At 42.0% G+C, this 19,508-nt stretch overlaps 1 protein-coding gene and 1 pseudogene across 2 annotated transcripts; one reads left to right on the plus strand and one right to left on the minus strand.

Annotated features, from left to right (window-relative positions):
* Nucleotides 1-4,351: 4,351 nt before the first annotated feature.
* Nucleotides 4,352-5,593, plus strand: LOC110522829 (cholesterol 25-hydroxylase-like protein 2 pseudogene; annotated as a pseudogene).
* Nucleotides 5,594-8,508: 2,915 nt separating this feature from the next.
* Nucleotides 8,509-17,917, minus strand: LOC110523457 (proteinase-activated receptor 2-like). Of its 2 annotated transcripts, none has more exons than XM_090234222.1 (2): nt 17,491-17,917; nt 8,509-10,818 (listed from the first exon to the last, which is right to left on the minus strand). In XM_090234222.1, the coding sequence occupies exons 1-2, from the start codon at nt 17,564-17,566 to the stop codon at nt 9,836-9,838; spliced, it is 1,059 nt and encodes a 352-aa protein (XP_090090348.1). In that variant the 5' UTR covers nt 17,567-17,917; the 3' UTR covers nt 8,509-9,835. The 2 variants fall into 2 exon arrangements, with proteins under 2 accessions (XP_090090348.1, XP_090090349.1); XM_090234223.1 differs by having other exon boundaries at nt 17,602-17,739.
* Nucleotides 17,918-19,508: the final 1,591 nt, after the last annotated feature.

Genomic DNA, 19,508 nt, shown 5'->3' on the forward strand with positions numbered 1-19,508 from the left:
TCAAAATTGATCAGACATTACTACTCTGCTTTGCTCTTTGCAATTTTGTTCTTCCTCCTCCTTGTACTCCTATTTTTACAGTACTGTACCCTGCATCTCACAAACTTGTCCTTTGTCTATGTGATACTGTAATTCTTGTTCTTTGTTGATATGAACCTGCAACCAGTCAAAATCTATTGAGCAGTCAGTACTGTTAATAAATGGAAAGCACAATGTTCAGGGCCACACAATTTGTCCATTGTACAGTATACAGCCTACAATGTACTGTACTACAGTATACAATACTAAAAGGAACAAAAATCAAAGGAGTAAACATGTGATCAATGTGCTTCTTCTTGTCTTTGGGCTGGGTCAGGCCAGAGCACTTCGTCGACATCACAAGCAATATTGTCCCTCCTGAGGCAACGGGGGAAGAAGCTTCTTGTGTGCCGTATCCAGCCCTGACATGATTCCTCACCTACAGTGGGGCAAAAAAGTATTTAGTCAGCCACCAATTGTGCAAGTTCTCCCACTTAAAAAGATGAGAGAGGCCTGTAATTTTCATCATAGGTACACTTCAACTATGACAGACAAAATGAGAAAAAAAATCCAGAAAATCACATTGTAGGATTATTAGCAAATTATGGTGGAAAATAAGTATTTGGTCACCTACAAACAAGCAAGATTTCTGGCTCTCACAGACCTGTAACTTCTTCTTTAAGAAGCTCCTTTGTCCTCCACTTGTTACCTGTATTAATGGCACCTGTTTGAACTTGTTATCAGTATAAAAGACACCTGTCCACAACCTCAAACAGTCACACTCCAAACTTCACTATGGCCAAGACCAAAGAGCTGTCAAAGGACACCAGAAACAAAATTGTAGACCTGCACCAGGCTGGGAAGACTGAATCTGCAATAGGTAAGCAGCTTGGTTTGAAGAAATCAACTGTGGGAGCAATTATTAGGAAATGGAAGACATACAAGACCACTGATAATCTCCCTCGATCTGGGGCTCCACGCAAGATCTCACCCCGTGGGGTCAAAATGATCACAAGAACGGTGAGCAAAAATCCCAGAACCACACGGGGGGACCTAGTGAATGACCTGCAGAGAGCTGGGACCAAAGTAACAAAGCCTACCATCAGCAAGGGCATTGAAGATGAAACGTGGCTGGGTCTTTCAGCATGACAATGATCCCAAACACACCGCCCGGGCAACGAAGGAGTGGCTTCGTAAGAAGCATTTCAAGGTCCTGGAGTGGCCTAGCCAGTCTCCAGATCTCAACCCCATAGCAAATCTTTGGAGGGAGTTGAAAGTCCGTGTTGCCCAGTAACAGCCCCAAAACATCATTGCTCTAGAGGAGATCTGCATGGAGGAATGGGCCAAAATACCAGCAACAGTGTGTGAAAACCTTGTGAAGACATTTGACCTCTGTCATTGCCAAAAAAGCGTATATAACAAAGTATTGAGATAACTTTTGTTATTGACCAAATACTTATTTTTCCACCATAATTTGCAAATAAATTCATTACAAATCCTACTATGTGATTTTCTGGATTTTTTTTCTCATTTTGTCTGTCATAGTTGAAGTGTACCTATGATACAATTAGGCTTTTGATTCACATACATTGTATGTACTGAAGAGTAATGTCATTCACATAGTATGTGTTAGTACTGTAGACAATCTGGATTACAGTAAATGTTTCTGAATGTACACTTACTTGCACATACTGAGCTCGCAGTTCTTTCACCCTTGGTGAGTTGCGCTCAAAAAAGGTACTCTGTATACTTGTTTCATTCGCATCCTGTTACGATGGAGGACACGGTCAATTGTGGAAATGCTCACACTGTCGATTCCCTGGAAGTGTGTGTTGTCTTGTATCACTCGTTCCTGGATTTCTCTGAGTCGTATTGCATTATCTTGAAGGACCATGCCAACTATAACGGCCTCTTGCTCCCTAGTGAATATAGCAGTCCTTCCACCTGCATGTGGCAGCCTTGCAATTCTACAAAAAAGTAGTTGTGCAGTTACAAAACATATTCATGCAGTACAATACATACAGTGATTAACTTTACAAATGTCTATTGAAACAGCTGCATAGTGTAGTACAGTAAATTTGCAATTACAAAAATACAGTAGTATACTGTACCTGTTCTCTTCTCTGAATGTCCTTACTATGGTGGACTCAAATCGGCTCAAGTTGGGTTGCACTCTAAGTCCTGCTTCCCTCATTGTCAGTCCATGGACAAGAACATGGTCTATAACTGTTGCTCGAATTTCATCAGATATTTCCACTCTTTGTCCTCTTCATCCTCCTCTTCCTCTTTCTTGCCCTCCTCCTCTTCTTCCTCCTCGTCACCCACCTCGCATACACACTCGTCCTCTCACATTGTTTCTTCTATTAATTCTCATACTTTCTCCTTCCCACCTTCAACAACCTGTTTGCTCTCTGAACTGGCTTAACTGGCTTGGTTGTGTCGCATCATTTGAAACAGGTTAAATCAATTTTGAGTGGTTGATTTCAATTAATGACATGTGTTCTCTATTTGTATTTGATTGTTGCCACTTGTGTTTACCAGTATGGATGACATGCACATTAGAGTGCAGAATATGTTTTGAGAATGAGAATGTGTTTAGAGTTTTGCTGAAAAGTCTAAGTGAGATCTGCATATTGTGTTTTACCATGTGAAATGGTTTAAGGTATTGACAACAGACTGCATAATTAGCTAAATGAGTTCAGGCAACTGAGAACTTTGTTCAGCCAATGGGTTTTAGTGTTTTAGCAATTGAGAAAAACTGTAAAACGTGTCTTTTATCCGTCCACCATGTCCGCATTGTGACCAGGTTTCCAGCTCCCTCCCTGCATAGCACCAGTAGGGAGACTAAGCCTCGGGTGCTTCAGCAATGCAGGCTTGTTCTTTGTTTAGCCTTCATGCCCCTACAGACCTCACCTGAGGGAGGGTGGATCTCAGCTGTGTCTTCAACCCTTTATCCGCCCTCTTCCACAGCTAAAATGTATTTCCGTTAGTTAGGGTGATGAAACTGCTCCCTTCAGAGTTGGCCAAGCTAAATTAAAAAATACTACGCAGAAGAGACATGTTATGTCCCCATGGAGGGGGTGAGAGGGGAAAAGCATAAGAAGTCCTAATGAAATGAATTAATAATTGAATTACTCTCCATTGCATAGAGACCACTGAGTCCCCTTCGAAGTTGAAATGAAAATCTGTAAATTGGAGAATTAGATGACTTTGTTGTTGTGTCATGAGTTTATCTTGTAACATTTTTGTTCCCTAAAATGTATGTGGAACAGCTATGGACCAGACAAGAGTAATAAACAGTAACATACGTTCTCATTGAGATACATTCAAATCCTACAATGTGCTGCTCTACACTTCAACTTCTTCTAATGCATATAAAAACAGGGATTAATGGAGCTTCACATCACTCAGTTTCAGGTATTCATAAAAGCATTTGAAAAAAGGGAGATTTTCAATTGCAGCCCTCAGAAAAGGTTTGTGTGTCCACAAAATGAAATGTGAAAAACCCCTTCAGAAACAACTATCTACGGTACAGAGCAGAGCCGTCTTTCTTCCAGTGGTACTTGTCTGCCCTCTAGTGGTGCCAGACAGCACAAATTCTAGTGGTGCCAGAGAGCGCAAAATCTAGTGGTGCCAGACAGCACAAAATCTAGTGGTGCCAGACAGTGCAAAATCTAGTGGTGCCATTGCACATAAACACAGTGTTTATATGCAATTATCATAGAAACTGAAGCAGAATTTATTGCCCATTATTAGGTTAATTTAGATAATATGATAACATTTATATAAAGCCTTGTTTGAGTTAGAAAGGGATTACTTGAGCTCCACCATAGAAACCATCTCTGTGGTAGACAGACCACTTGCCTCTTTTCACTTCCAACAATCAGACCTTATTCTCAGCAGTATGATGCAAGCTGAACCATACAAAAATTCAACATTGTATTTTTGTTGCCAAGTGTAATTTAACATGAATAAATAGAGCTTTTGAACTCAATGTCACTTCTGACAGCTTTCTATGATGTATTACCGTTAGCCCTCACAACAAGTCAATAAGAGAAACATACATTTAAAAAACATCTTTAAAAATGTTGTTTTTAATCAAATGATCAACAGGTTTAACCAAAGTGATCAATTTGACAGATTATCACCCAGTGAGCAAAATTGGTTGAAATACGTCTTTTGGACGTCTTTTCAATAAAAAATATGCATTTTCAACCAAAACAAGATGTCTTTTCAACGTGTTGTGCTCATAATACAGTGTCTGCATTAAACAGACACTACAACAAAGTCTTGCTTTTTGACAACAGTGTATTGTTGCTCCTCAATGCCAGTAATGAAAACACACCGCTCCTTTGACAAAGTCAAATTCAAGTTACTTCTGATCGGTGGGAGGCAGCTCTCTAAGATCTGGGTCAGAAATAAGAGCTGCTGTGACTCAGGTCCTGAGTCCTGGCAGCGATCCTCTAGCCAGAGAAAGAGGGGTCTTCACAGACCACCTGCTTTAAAACCCAGAGAGAGGGGATGTAGGGGGGAAGGAGGAGGTGGCGCCTCGATGTACATAAGAGGCTAAGATCGACCCCCAACCCAAGTTGGCACGACGGCATCAAATGATTTGCTTTTTGCAGAAAACAAACATATGTTAGAGCTGTAATGATCTTTGCTATTCTTGTGGACTCTGCTGCAACCAACCCAGTTATAAATGAATAATCTGTGATTATTAGACTTTATAGAGAACCACCAATTGTAGTTGTCCTTCAGCCAGAGCCGTCCGTCCTTCAGCCAGTGTGGGAAAACCTCCTGAAGTACCACCAGGCTGAGCCTCAGAGCCCTCTGTTCCCCGTGGTCATCTCATTCTCCACCTACCTCCTCCTGGTGACCCTCTACACCCTGTTGGACGTCCTGGCCCCCAGCTGGCCCACCCTCAACCGCTACAAGCTCCACCCAGACAGACCTGTCACATGGGACAACATCTGGACCATGCTCGGCCTCACAGTCCACAACCACCTGGTCTAAGTCTTCCCTCCTCTGTGGGCCAGTGGTGTGGAGGCCACCCATCCTGCTCCCTCGCAAAGCCCCCACTCTAACAAGCTTCCTCCTGGGCATCCTGGGGTGCACAGTGGTCTTTGACTTCCAGTACTACCTCTGGCATCTCCTCCACCACAGAGTCCCCTGGCTGTACTGTACATTCCACGCCATGCACCACCAGTATCTTCAGCCCTTCAGCCTGGTCACCCAGTACCTGTCCGCATGGGAGCTGATCAGTGTGGGATTCTGGACCACCGTGGACCCCCTCTTGCTGCAGTGCCACTGCTTGACGACCTGGTGCTTCATGGTGTTCACCATCTGTGTGTCCACTGAGGACCACCATGGCTACGACTTCCCCTGGTCTCTGCACCGCATGGTACCCTTCGGCCTGTGGGGCGGACCCCCCAAACATGACGCTCACCACCAGATGCCTGGGGCAAACTTTGCCCCGTTCTTCTCCCACTGGGACTGGCTGGGGGGGACCAACATGGTGCCTACCATCCCTTCCAGAGATACATGTTACGAAAGGTCTGAAAGGAAGAAAAGATAAAGGGACTGCTTGAGTCTTGCTTTTTTTCTTTCTCCCCTCACTCTCTCTCTCTCTCTCTCTCTGTCTTTTCTCCCCATTTTGTGTGTACTTCATCCAATATCTCTCCTCTCCTTACTCTCTCTATATTGTCTCTCTCTATGTCCACCTCTCTCTCATCCTATTTTCCACCCTTTTTTCTGTGTGTTTTTCTTTACTGACTTCATACTAACGGGTGCTGTCTTTCAGATCTCTGGTTTTGTTTGCAGTGATATAGATCTTTTTGGTGATTACTCAGTGATTTTTGATTGGTTTCCATGGCATTCTCAGGTCAGACGTCTGTGCATTTGAAATGTGGGTGTGTTTGTGTTTAAGATTTTCCCAAAATAAAAATGACAATTTTTAAAATATTGCTGTTGTTTGATATTGAAAGGTTCTTATGTTTCTCTGTATTGAACTCTTTTTGAATAAACTTTTATTGTAAATCTTGTGACATACAGTCCTACATGGATAATCAGATATAGCTATAACTGGCTGTTGCTTGATGGGAGGCTGGTAAACATAACGAATGTTATACAGATATTCCAATAACTGATCATAAATAGTTTTTTCCTTGTTTTTAAGTATTATTTTTGGAATATTGGGGTTCTGTTAGGAGAATTGACACATGATTACAGCACCGCAATTCAAGAAGGATAATACAAGGGTGTTAAGGTTTTCTTCCTCTGTAGAGGAAGTGTAGCAGGGATCGGACCAAAATGCAGCGTGGTTATTTCGATTCATCTTTAATAAAGATAATGACGAACAATACAAAACTTGAAACAACCAAAACAGCCCTATCTGGTGCAAACAAACACAGAGACAGGAACAATGACCTACAAAACACTCAAATAATATGGCTGCCTAAATATGGTTCCCAATCAGAGACAACGATAAACACCTGCCTCTGATTGAGAACCACTCCAGGCAACCATAGACTTTTCTAGACAACCCCACTAACCACAATCCCATAACCTACAACAAACCCCTAGACAAAACACACCACAATAAATAACCCATGTCACAAATACATGCACTTGCACAAACTATCCAACATTTGTCCCCCTAAACATAATGTACAATTTTAGACACCATAGGTTTGTTGAGAAATGGGAAGAGAAATACACACACACTTACACTCACACCTGGATTGCCATATATAGGAAAAGGTCAAACAATAGTTTATATATAAATGTATAACTCCCATTACCTGAAGCAGACCACAGTCACAGTGACTTCCTTATTTGAACAGCTGCCAGTTTGTCATTAAGTACAATATTCAAATCAAATCACAGTTTATTGGTTGCATACACAGTTTAGCAGATATTATAGCAGGTGCAGTGAAATGCTTATGTTACTAGCTCCTAAATGTCAGTAAAATGTCAGACAAGTACACACAAAAAAAATATGTGTCAGAACTAATTCAATTAACAACCCAAATAGAACTGTAACAGTAATCCAAATTCAATCTATACGTATATACACCGGATGAATTTCCAAGATATACTACAAATGATAAAGTATGTACAGCAGTAGATATATTACAATAGTACCCATTACACACTAAGCAAATATTAGTAGGCCTATGACATTCATGTAAAATCTCTCTCTGTTATTATAGGAAAAGCACCGTTACTGTGATTGTGGTTGATATCCTTGGTACAGCATGTCACAATACACTGTGCCTTTGTTTGTTGTTATTCACAAAGTGACAGTACTTGCAGAACTGGTTTGGTGTGTCAACGCGTGAAGATAGTCACCTTGTGTTGCAAAGCTTGAGTCTATTTTAGAAATACAGGCCATGAGACACTGGCTGAAACAGAGACTGTGTGTGAGTGAGTGCGTTAAATGAACCATATTCGGTGAGTCATGGGAACTACGGATAGAACGACGTGGCTGTATCTCCCTGGGCACCTCGGGATTCGGTTGAAGATAATTCCATTCAGGACCTTCCTGCCCTACTGTCAGCTTGAGAACTACTGTAAACACTTGTCGTGACGTGATGATCTGTGATCTGATTGACCCAAAAACATGTCACCACTTTACTCTCTCTCTCCACCACTTTACTATCTCTCTCCACCACTTTACCATCTCTCTCCACCACTTTACCATCTCTCTCCACCACTTTACCATCTCTCTCCACCACTTTACCATCTCTCTCCACCACTTTACCATCTCTCTCCCCACCACTTTACCATCTCTCTCCCCACCACTTTACCATCTCTCTCCACCACTTTACCATCTCTCTCCCCACCACTTTACCATCTCTCTCCCCACCACTTTACTATCTCTCTCCGCCACTTTACCATCTCTCTCCACCACTTTACCATCTCTCTCCACCACTTTACCATCTCTCTCCACCACTTTACCATCTCTCTCCACCACTTTATTATCTCTCTCCACCACTTTACTATCTCTCTCCACCCTTACCTCTGCAAATCATCTGTAAGAAGCCTGCTCTTCTTGTACCCTATGTTCAAATGTATTCACGCACGATAGTGAGTTGCTTTGGATAAATGCGTCTGCCTAATGGCATATGTTTTTATTATGATTTTATATTAAATGCAAATGAATCAGCCATTAGGAGAATACTAGTTCCTGTAAACAACCCTCCCTCTCAGGTGATGAAAATCTACTGACATCTGCCTCTTGACTTGGAAGGGCTTCGGCATACTGTGACCTAGGCACTATAAGGTTCTATCTGACATTTTGGTAAAAAATGAGTTATTTATATAGAGTTGCTCTTTAGGTGGTCCTTTATATGTGAGATACAGCATCAGATTTGTGAAAAAGTCAATTTCCAATTAAAAAAATGATAATAATCAGAAAGTTCAATCTGCGCAAACTCCTTTTACCTTGGTGCTATACGGTTCCATCTGCAATCCAATAACACAACCCACTGGGCACAGACGTCAGTTCAACGTCCAGTTTTTATTTACATTACTTGAGTTGTCAACTAACAAGAAATCAAAAACAAATGTCACCATGTCATAAAAAAATACAATATTCCCAAATTCAAGAATTTTCCCACAATTGATTCAACTTCATCACATTAAATGTTATAGTTCAAATGACATGGAAACAACATTGATTCAACCTGTTTTTGCCAGTGGGATTTCTGGATTGTCAATCAAAAATAATTGTATATAAGGTGATTTCTTATTGAGTCATTAAAGAGGAAGACATCACAAAACAGTTCTGAGATCTGGGACTTAAAATACGAATTATCTCAAAACTATACATTTTGCAGACCAGGGTTGGGTAGGTTACTTTCTAAATGTAATCCATTACAGTTACTAGTTACCTGTCCACAATTGTAATCAGTAAAGTAACTTTGGGATTACCCAAACTCAGTAACGTAATCTGATTACATTCTGTTACTGTTAGATTACTTTCCCTTACGAGGCATTAGAAGAAGACAAAAATGTATGTTACCAATTGAACAACATCTATTGCAGGATAAATCTATGTTAAAGTTTACATAGCTGGTCATAACATTTTACTTTATGGGTTGGTTATGTAGGCTTCTTCTAACCCTTCGCTTTCTATTACATATAATAATACGATTGAATTATATCTTTACAGTATAAACATGTATGGCTCACTTGATAAAGAACAATACCTGTTGCCAGAAGTGAAGGGTCAGTGCTGGGCACTAAAAACTAAGTGAACAGTTTCAGAGAGCTCAGTGCTGGAACAAACATAATGGACATCTTTGAGTGTCTAAATGTGGAGGATGGATCAGTAACACTCTTTCTGATTTTGTTTTCTAGATAAAACCAACAAAATCTGCACTATAATTGTAGGGGAGAGGAGGCTATATAACAAGCACATAATATGAAGTAGTCTGGGGTTGCATCTCATCTCTCTCACCATTGATGATGATGAAAACAAAATGTTAGGTGAAAGACACCTAGTATTTGAGACCAACCCGGTATTCCCTTTAACCTGTCCAGTTCGTTAAAAACATCAGTACAGCCAACTTTGATCTCCACATGACAACCCCCCTAAACATAGCTGCTCTGTGTGTTCCCTGAGTCTGAGGTGCAGGTACCAAGGTTGGGGTCAATTCCATTTTAATGCCAGACAATTCAGAAAGTAAACCAAATCAACCAATCCAATTCCACATTTTCCTAATCAGTACTTAGTGAATTGACTGGAATTGACCCCAAACCTGGATGGTGTTACTCATCTTGAAGTACTTCAGAGCAGTGAACGAGATCCTCATCATGCCCTCTGGCTCCGGCACCTCAGCGTGTTCTTTACTTGCTCCCTGAACTCCTCTGAGATGAAGTAGTAGATGAATGGATCCACACAGCTGTTGAGGCTGGCCAGACACAGGGTGGTGATGTAGAAGCCGTAGTCATTGTGTACTACTTGAGCCAGCAGGAGAGAGTAGGTCACCAGCATCATGATGTTACTGGGGGTGAAACAGACCAGGAAAATTATCAGCACAGTAATGATGAGCACCACAGCCTTGCGCCGATTCTTGGTGATGCTGTTGTCCATCATTGAGTTCCTCAGGGACTTGAGCATCAGAACGTTAACCACCACGCACACCACAGTGGGAACTACAAATCCCAGGGTTCCCATGGTCAGGAAGAAGCCAGCAGCCATGCTATTCTGGCTTGGCCGGGTGACGTCGTGGCAGGTGATGATGTTGAGGTTGGTCACCTTGACTGTCTGGTCGTAGAGGTAGAGAGGGGTGGTCAGCAGCCAGACCCCCACCCAGACTGCGACCGAGACACCGATGGCTACATGGTTGTTCCTACAATCCTGGGAGAGGGGGTAAACAATGGCCCAGTAGCGCTGGACACTGATACAGGTGATGAAGAGGATGGAGCAGTACATGTTCCCATAGAAGAAGCCCACCAGGACTTTACACAGCCTCTCTCCATAGATCCAGTCGTTACCGTTGAAGTGGTAGGCGATCTTCAGAGGCGTCCAGATGACAAAGAGCAGGTCAGACAGAGCCAGGTTGGTCATGTAGATGGCGGCAGGGTGCTTCTTCTTGGTCCTGAACAGGAAGACCCAGATGGCCATGGCGTTGGTGGGCAGCCCCACAGCAAACACCACTATGTAGACAATGGGGAAGAACACAGTGGTCAGATGACTGTCCAGAACCATGCAGGCCTCCAGGGAGACCTGCACCCCCGCCGCGGTCTCCTCCCCCGTGAAGCCTCGGTCTTCAACGCCAGCATTAAACCGCTCTGAGAAAAGAGAGAAACAAGATGAAAATAAATAGGGCTGTTTAAGGAATTCCAAAAATTAGGTTACAATGTATGCCATTTCAATACAATAGCCATTTGAGATGTATTGCATACTTAAATTATTACTTTTCTAATTGTTCTTATGCAGTGTTGGGGGGGGGGGGGGGGTACTTTATTACTTATATTTTTGACAACTTTTACTCCACTACGTTCCTAAAGACAATATGTACTTTATACTCCCATTAATTTCCCCTGACACCAAAAAGTAGTCGTTACATTATTTTTGCTGAGGCAGGACAGCATCATGGTTCAATTCATGCACCTATCAATTTAATACTTTATTAGGGTTGCAAAGGGTCGGAAACTTTTCAAAAACTTTCCGGAATATTTCCCAGAAATTTTCCATTGTAAATTAAGCCCTGGAATTTGGGGAATTCTGCTTAAAGTTCATGAAAAAAGTTAGCTTATAACAGTGAACCTTTTTTTGTGGGGTACACAAGGCAATTCTAGGTCTTGTGGCATATTTTGGTTAAACTATCCCCAATTCAATGGAATTGCAACCCTTTGCACACACAGTGCATTCATCCATCACATGTACAGCTGATTCTCAAGATCTTTCACACTAATGAGATGCTATTGAGCCCACACTACTACACTGAGCCAAGGACTACATGCTTTCTGGTAAGTTTTGATTACAATACTGGGTGGGGTGAATATATTTTATATGACATAGATGATTTTCTGTTAACTAGTAAATAGTAGCCTACAGCAAAGTGTGTTTAAATCATTTCTAACTTCTTAACAACTTCTGCTAGTTAGTATTTGCTACCATGTGGGTTTTAGCTTGCTTGAGCCTGCTAACTGAGAAGGGATAATTCCCCTGTTTCCATTTAAGTCTTACAAATGAGTTATTTAATCTAACTGCTTAACTATTTATCTGTACATGTTTTTTTTACTCATTCTTTTCCTAATCTGTACAGGAAAATGACATGGGCACTATCTGATGTGTGAAGACAGTTCACTGCAGCTAATGTAGAAGGAAAAGCTGTGTACATTTGCAAATACTGTGCCAAATCATATGTGAAGAACGTAACAAAGATGCAGAATCATCTTCCCAAGTGCATAAAGTTCCCTTAGCACCCACAACAAGCAACCTCTGACAAAAGTCCCTCTACTTCTATTTGAGGTGAAATGATGAATCAGACACCTTATCGATAGCAACAGCTCATGGTCCTCCTGGAATCAGAAGGTTTTTTTGACTCAATGGAGGAACGTGGTCAGAGAAATGCTGATGAATGTCTTGCTCGAGCTGTGTATGCAACTGGTTCACCTCTGATGCTCACAGGCGATGTGTATTGGAAGAGAATTCTGAATGTTCTTCACCCAGCATACACCACTCCAACCAGACATGCTTTATCTACTAATTTGCTGGATGCAGAGTTCAACAGATTTCAAGTGAAGGTCAAGCAAATCATAGAGAAAGCAGACTGTATTACAATCATCTCTGGTGGGTGGTCGAATGTTTGTGGGCAAAGGATAATTAACTACATCATCTCAACCCATATTCAAGAGCACAGACACAAGGGACAACAGACACACCAGTCTCTAAATTGCAGATGAGCTGATGCAGTCATCAATGACCTTGGACCACAGAAGGTATTTGCACTGGTGACAGACAATTCTGCGAACATGAAGGCTGCTTGGTCTAAAGTGGAGGATTCCAACCCTCACATCATACTCATTGTCTGTGCTGCTCATGCATTGAATCTGCTCCTCAAGGACATCATGGCACTGAAAACAATGGATACACTCTACAAGAGAGCCAAAGAAATGGCTAGGTATGTGAAAGGTCATCAAGTTATAGCAGCAATCTCACCAAGCAAAGTGAAAAGAATAAGAGCACCAAATTGAAATTGTCCAGCAACACCCATTGGGGTGGTGTTGTCATCATGTTTGACAGTCTACTGAAGGGGAAGGTGTCCATCCCAAAAATAGCCATACCACAGTCTGCCAATATGGACAGCCCCATCAAGAGGATCCTACAGTTCTGAAATACATCAAATAGCGTGAAGACATCTGCCTGAAGCCCATACACGCCGCAGCGTACATGTTGGACCCCAAGTATGCTGGCAAGAGCATACAGTCTGGCGTAGTACACTTCCAAGCAAGGGCTTTGGGATGGAGATGCAATATAGCAGTCATGCCAACATATCTCATCAGCCACCTGGTGGAAGGGACTTTATGGATCTGAGGCTCTTTCCCCTGTTGCTTCCATCATCCTCCAAATCCCATCAACATCAGCCGCCTCAGAGCGCAACTGATCCCTGTTTGGGAAGACACAGACCAAAGCACGCAACAGGCTGACCAATCCAAGGGTTGAAAAATTGGTGGCCAACCGGGCAAATTTTGGGCTTTTTGAGCCTGACAATGAGCCACCCTCAACAAGGTTGGAAAGTGACAGTGAAGATGAGGCCTCAGAGTTTGATGTTCAAGAGGTGGACATTGAGGAGGTCCAGGGAGAAGACATGGAAGCCTGAGAGGAAGACAACCAAAGCTTTCGTTTCTAGACTATCATTTTACAGATGTTGAAAACGTTTTTGGGAGATGTGATGGATCATTGTTAATCATTCAATATTCCCTTTCTTTTGTTGTTCAGTGAAATCATCCCATGTGAAGATTCAACTCATTTAATTAAAAGTTCAATTCGTAAATATTTTTTTATATCTATTGGAAGGATTTAACCATTTGCAATTATGTCTACTTATGATAAGGTAAAATGTTTTGTGTTTCTGTCTCCAGATGATATTGTAAATATATCCAATGCAAAAAACATCTACATTTAAATAGTATTAATTTGAATATATTTCCATCAATTCCCGCCAATTTCCACTTAAAGTTTCCACCTCTGAATATTCCACAAAATGTGCAACCCTAGTTGTCATCCCTACACTCTTTGATCTGGCAGACTCACTTAACTTAAATACTGTGTTTGTAAATTATTTGTGAGTTCCAGTTGTGCTTTTATTGTGTAGTCTGGTTTGCTTAGTATAAGCAATTATCAATTATGAACATTTTGTACGTTTTCCATGACTGTACTTAAGTATATTTAGAACCATGTACTTTTATACTTTTACTCTAGTAGCGTTTTACTTTGTGAATATTAGTCTTTTTTTAAGGTATCCTACCTTTTACTCAAGTATGACAATTGAGAACTTTTATCACCACTGTTCTTATGTAAACTACAGTTGAAGTCGGAAGTTTACATACACCTTAGCCAAATACATTTGAACTCAGTTTCACAATTCCTGACATTTAATTATAGTAAAAAGTCCTTGTCTTAGGTCAGTTACGATCATCACTTTATTTTAAGAATGTTAAATGTCAGAATAATAGTAGAGAGAATGATTTATTTCAGCTTTTATTTCATTCACCACATTCCCAGTGGGTCTGAAGTTTACATACACTCAATTAGTATTTGGTAGCATTGCCTTTAAATTGTTTAACTTGGGTCAAACGTTTCGGGTAGCCTTTCACAAGCTTCCCACAATAAGTTGGTTGAATTTTGGCCTATTCCTTTTGACAGAGCTGGTGTAACTGAGTCAGGTTTGTAGGCCTCCTTGTTCGCACACGCTTTTTCAGTTCTGCCCACAAATGTTCTATAGGATTGAGGTGATGGGCTTTTTGATGGCCACTCCAATACCTTGACTTTGTTGTCCTTAAGCCATGTTGCTACAACTTTGGAAGTATGCTTGGGATCCTTGTCCATTTGGAAGACCCATTTGCAACCAAGCTTTAACTTCCTGACTGATGTCTTGAGATGTTGCTTCAATATATCCACGTAAATTTCCTTCCTCATGCCTCATGATGCCATCTATTTTGTGAAGTGCACCAGTCCCTCCTGCAACAAAGCACTCCACAACATGATGCTGCCTCCCCCATGCTTCACGGTTGGGATGGTGTTCTTCGGCTTGCAAGCCTCCCCCTTTTCCCTTCAAACATAGTGATGGTCATTATGACCAAACAGAACTATTTTTGTTTCATCAGACCAGACGACATTTCTCCAAAAAGTACGATCTTTGTCCCCAAACTGTAGTCTGGCTTTTTTATGGCGGTTTTGGAGCAGTTGCTTCTTCCTTGCTGAGCGGCCTTTCAGGTTATGTTAATATAGGAATAGTTTTACTGTGGATATAGATACTTTTGTACCCGTTTCCTGTTGTTCTGGGATTGATTTGCACTCTTCGCACCAAAGTACGTTCATCTCTAGGAGACAGAACACGTCTCCTTCCTGAGCTATATGACAGCTGTGTGATCCCATGGTGTTTATACTTGCGTTCTATTGTTTGTACAGATGAACGTGGTACCTTCAGGCGTTTGGAAATTGCGCCCAAAGATGAACCAGACTTGTGGAGGTCTACAATTTTCTTCCTGAGGTCTTGGCTGATTTCTTTTGATTATCCCATGATGTCAAGCAAAGAGGCACTGCGTTTGAAGGTAGGCCTTGAAATACATCCACAGGTACACCTCCAATTGACTCAAAGTATGTCAATTAGCCTATCAGAAGCTTCTAAAGCCATGACATCATGTTTGGGAATTTTCCAAGCAGTTGAAAGGCACAGTCAGCTTAGTGTATGTAAACTTCTGACCCACTGGAATTGCGATACAGTGAGTTATAAGTGAAATAATCTGTCTGTAAACAATTGTTGGAAAAATGACTTGTGTCATGCACAAAGTAGATGTCCTAACCGACTTTCCAAAACTATAGTTTGTTAACAAGAAATTTGTGGAGTGGTTGAAAAACGAGTTTTAATGACTCCAACCTAAGTGTATGTAAACTTCCGACTTCAGCTGTATATCAAAAGTAAACACTTTTAAAAATCAACTAATAAGATTCCAGAGGGGTATACTACAAAACAGGTTCAAGGTGTTACACGGAACCCAAACCGGCTGCGCGCCATCGTTCGCCATCGTGCGCCATCGTTCGCCATCGTCAATAAATGTATTTTGTCCCCCCACACCAAACGTGATCACGACACGCAGGTTAAAATATCAAAACAAACTGAACCAATTATATTCATTTGGGGACAGGTCAAAAAGCATTAAACATTTATGGCAATTTTGCTAGTTAGCTTGCACTTGCTAGCTAATTTTTCCTATTTAGCTAGCTTTCTGTTGCTAGCTAATTTGTACTGGGATATAAACATTGAGTTGTTATCTTACCTGAAATGCACAAGGTCCTCTACCCTCTACTCATAGAACTGATTTCTATTTTAGCCCTTGGCACCGCAGACGCTCGCGCGAGCAGTGTGGGTGCAATAATTGAATAACATAGATTTCTAAATGTATTTTGCGAGCGGTGTGGTCAGCCTGTTAGCCTAAACTTTACATTTCTTGGAAGGATAAGCTTAAAATGGGCATGGTCTATTTAAGGCCTCCCCCCCCCAGAGACGGTGATTGGGTCTAAATAGGTATTTCTTGTTTGGTAATCTAATCTACCTGGCATGATGACTCCAGTTTCAACTGTTCTGCCTGCGGCTATTGAATCCTGACCTGTTCACCGGACGTGCTACCTGTCCCAGACCTATTATTTGACCATGCTGGTCATTTAGGAACATTTGAACATCTTGGCCATGTTCTGTTATAATCTCCACCCGGCACAACCAGAAGAGGACTGGCCACCCCTCATAGCCTGGTTCCTCTCTAGGTTTCTTCCTAGGTTTTGGCCTTTCTAGGGAGTTTTTCCTAGCCAACGTGCTTCAACACCTGCATTGCTTGCTGTTTGGGGTTTTAGGCTGGGTTTCTGTACAGCACTTTGAGATATCAGCTGATGTACGAAGGGCTATATAAATACATTTGATTTGATTTAAATTCAGTATACTTGTCTGTAGCTTCCATTTCCTGAAAGTCAGACTCTTTCCACACCCAAACTAATTTTTCCCTGCTTCAGAAGCATTTGCTTTGACCACATTTTGTGTGCTTAACCTTAGATATATTCTCCAGGCTTGCCCAGAGAAAAATGTTGATATGTTGTCCATTTTCTATTCTAGATAACATTTTCTTAGAAAAAATGCGTTTCATGTACGTCTATTAATCTTTCTGTCTGTAAAATACTAAAGTATTCACCTACAATCTGCTCTGCACAAGTCCCGGAGTGTCCTGGAGTGACCAAACTATTTAGGCTGTCTTCATCCAACTGATAGACGTTGATTGTTTAATGATTAAGGGGAAACAATTACCTTTTGATGGTGTGGTCCCTGGCCTTAACTCAGCAACCAAAAACGCATATTTAATTTGAGCTTTCTTTATGAATCAGACAAATAGTTATTTCTGGTTGTTTACCCAATTTAGCTGGCTAACTCGTTGCTCCTGCTTTTCAATATACCCTTCGGGCGGTCATCTCGATTATGTGAAGTACAGCGTATCATTGACATGTGGGATGATGACATCATCACTCAATGTCGTCTTGAGGTCTGTAACCACACCGACATTGCAAATACCATCACAGCATAACAAGCAAGTGTATTCTACAATATCTGTATTCATTCAGGAATCAGATAGAGGGGATCCGACGCAACAAATTGTCCATCAAGGCGTTAAAGAATATCACAATGTCATTTATCTGATCGAAGAAAAAAAACAAATAATGAGAGAAAGAGGGAAAAGGCCTTCTCTTACCATTTTTCTGAGACAGACATAGTTCGGCGCAGGCCAATAAAAACACAAGATTCAACCAATGCCGCTTGAAACTCATGTTAACTTCCACAAAACTTTCCAGCAATAATCTACCTGCGATGTACGAAGAGTGTTGAATGCTGATTCAAGCGTTTGTGTATTCCTTTTGTCTGTGCAACTTTGAAGTCAACTGTAGCCAGCAGATCCGCCGCGCTTGCTTATAGCTGCACTAGGGTCAGACAGGCTTCCTATATAGATTAAGACCCAGCAGTGCCAGCGTGAGATATGTCTCAGAAAATGTACCTCAATCCAGGGATGACAAATGCGCTGCACTCTGAATTGTCCCTTTATCCCAGTTTTTCTGTATCTTAATCGACACAGTAAACCTGTCTGACCCTAGTGCAATTGTAAGCAAATTGGTCAATCTGCTGGCTACAGTCAACTGAAGAGGTAGGGTACCACACCCCTCCCTCACACAACAGGTGGGAAGAAAAAAATTGTGTGATTTCATAAATCACGTGACCATACATGCCTGTGTTGTTCAGGCTGACTGGTTTAGTGGATGTTGTAGGCAGTGGCGCAGCCAACGGGTGGACATGGGGGGGCCACGGCCACCCTGATACAATTGCTGGCCCCCCCTCGCTCGTCGCATATGCATAAATGCTTCTGAGTATGCATAATACGCTTCTATCTGATATGTTACATTAGTACTATTAATTTAAATCAATAATGTATATTTTTCATAATAGTTCATGTGAAAGAAAATAAATGTTTCGCCAGCCAACCGCTTTTGACCGTCCGTCACTGCGTCACCCCTCCCCTGGCCTGCTGCTGCACAGTGCACTGCCAGATGACAGTCTGCCTCATGGACAGCAGCAGCTGAGCTCTGCCTCGTGTCTCTGGTGGCATCATCGGAAGCTAGCCTAGCTGGCAGCTGCCTGCAGAGTTGAGACCACCAGACTGCTAACGGGTGAGTAAGTCATACAATACTACTTATAGTAAAAAATATATATATATAGTAAACTGTTCGCTTTTTGACGGTGTCGAATTACCTAGCTAGCTAGCTTACGTTAGTTAGCTATCTAGCTAAGTTAGCTAGTTAAATTCGGTATTGGGGGGCTTAGCTAGCTAGCTTATGCCTTAAGGTTACTCTACAGCAGAGAGCGCTAGCTAACTATAGTTAGAGTTATCGTAGCATTCTAGAAAGATTTTCAAACCACCATTTTCAAACCACTTGATGAGCATCTAGCTACGCTGACGTTATGGGCTGGTATAGCGTTAGCTTACTAGCTACGATTAGTCGCTGTAGCTATGTCAATTTGCAGACAATGAAGAGAAAGTCCACGGATATCTCTTCTTTCTTTAAGAAGAACAGTAGTACAGGGGAGACGCAGCCGACAGGGGAGCAGCAGTAGAGGGTTAACGTTAGTGAGGATGCAGTTGAAGATGATGATAACGTCATTGAGCAAGCCAATGAACAGGCAGAGGCAGCGAGAGAGCATGACAGAACAGAGGCAGAAAATAACAGCGACGAACAACCACAGGCAGCATCAGTGACAGAGCACAGTGAAGAACAACATAATGTCGTAACCGGCCGCGACCGGGAGGTCCATGGGGCGACGCAAAATTGGCCTAGCGTCCTCCGGGTTAGGGAGGGTTTGGCCGGTAGGGATATCCTTGTCTCATCGCACACCAGCGACTCCTGTGGCGGGCCGGGCGCAGTGCGCGCTAACCAAGGTTACCAGGTCAAAAGTAACAGTCAGTATGTGGTGTGGCCACCAGCTGCATTAAATACTGCAGTGCATCTCCTCCTCATGGACTGCACCAAATTTGCCAGTTCTTGCTGTGAGATGTTACCCCACTCTTCCAGCAAGTTCCCGGACATTTCTGGGGGGAATGGCCCTAGCTCTCACCCTCCGATCCAACAGGTCCCAGACGTGCTCAATGGGATTGAGATCCGGCTCTTTGCTGGCCATGTCAGAACACTGACATTCCTGTCTTACAGGAAATCACGCACAGAA

Source organism: Oncorhynchus mykiss, chromosome 5 (assembly GCF_057628025.1).
Source record: "Oncorhynchus mykiss isolate SJ-2025 chromosome 5, ASM5762802v1, whole genome shotgun sequence".
NCBI classification, from domain to species: Eukaryota; Metazoa; Chordata; class Actinopteri; order Salmoniformes; family Salmonidae; genus Oncorhynchus; species Oncorhynchus mykiss.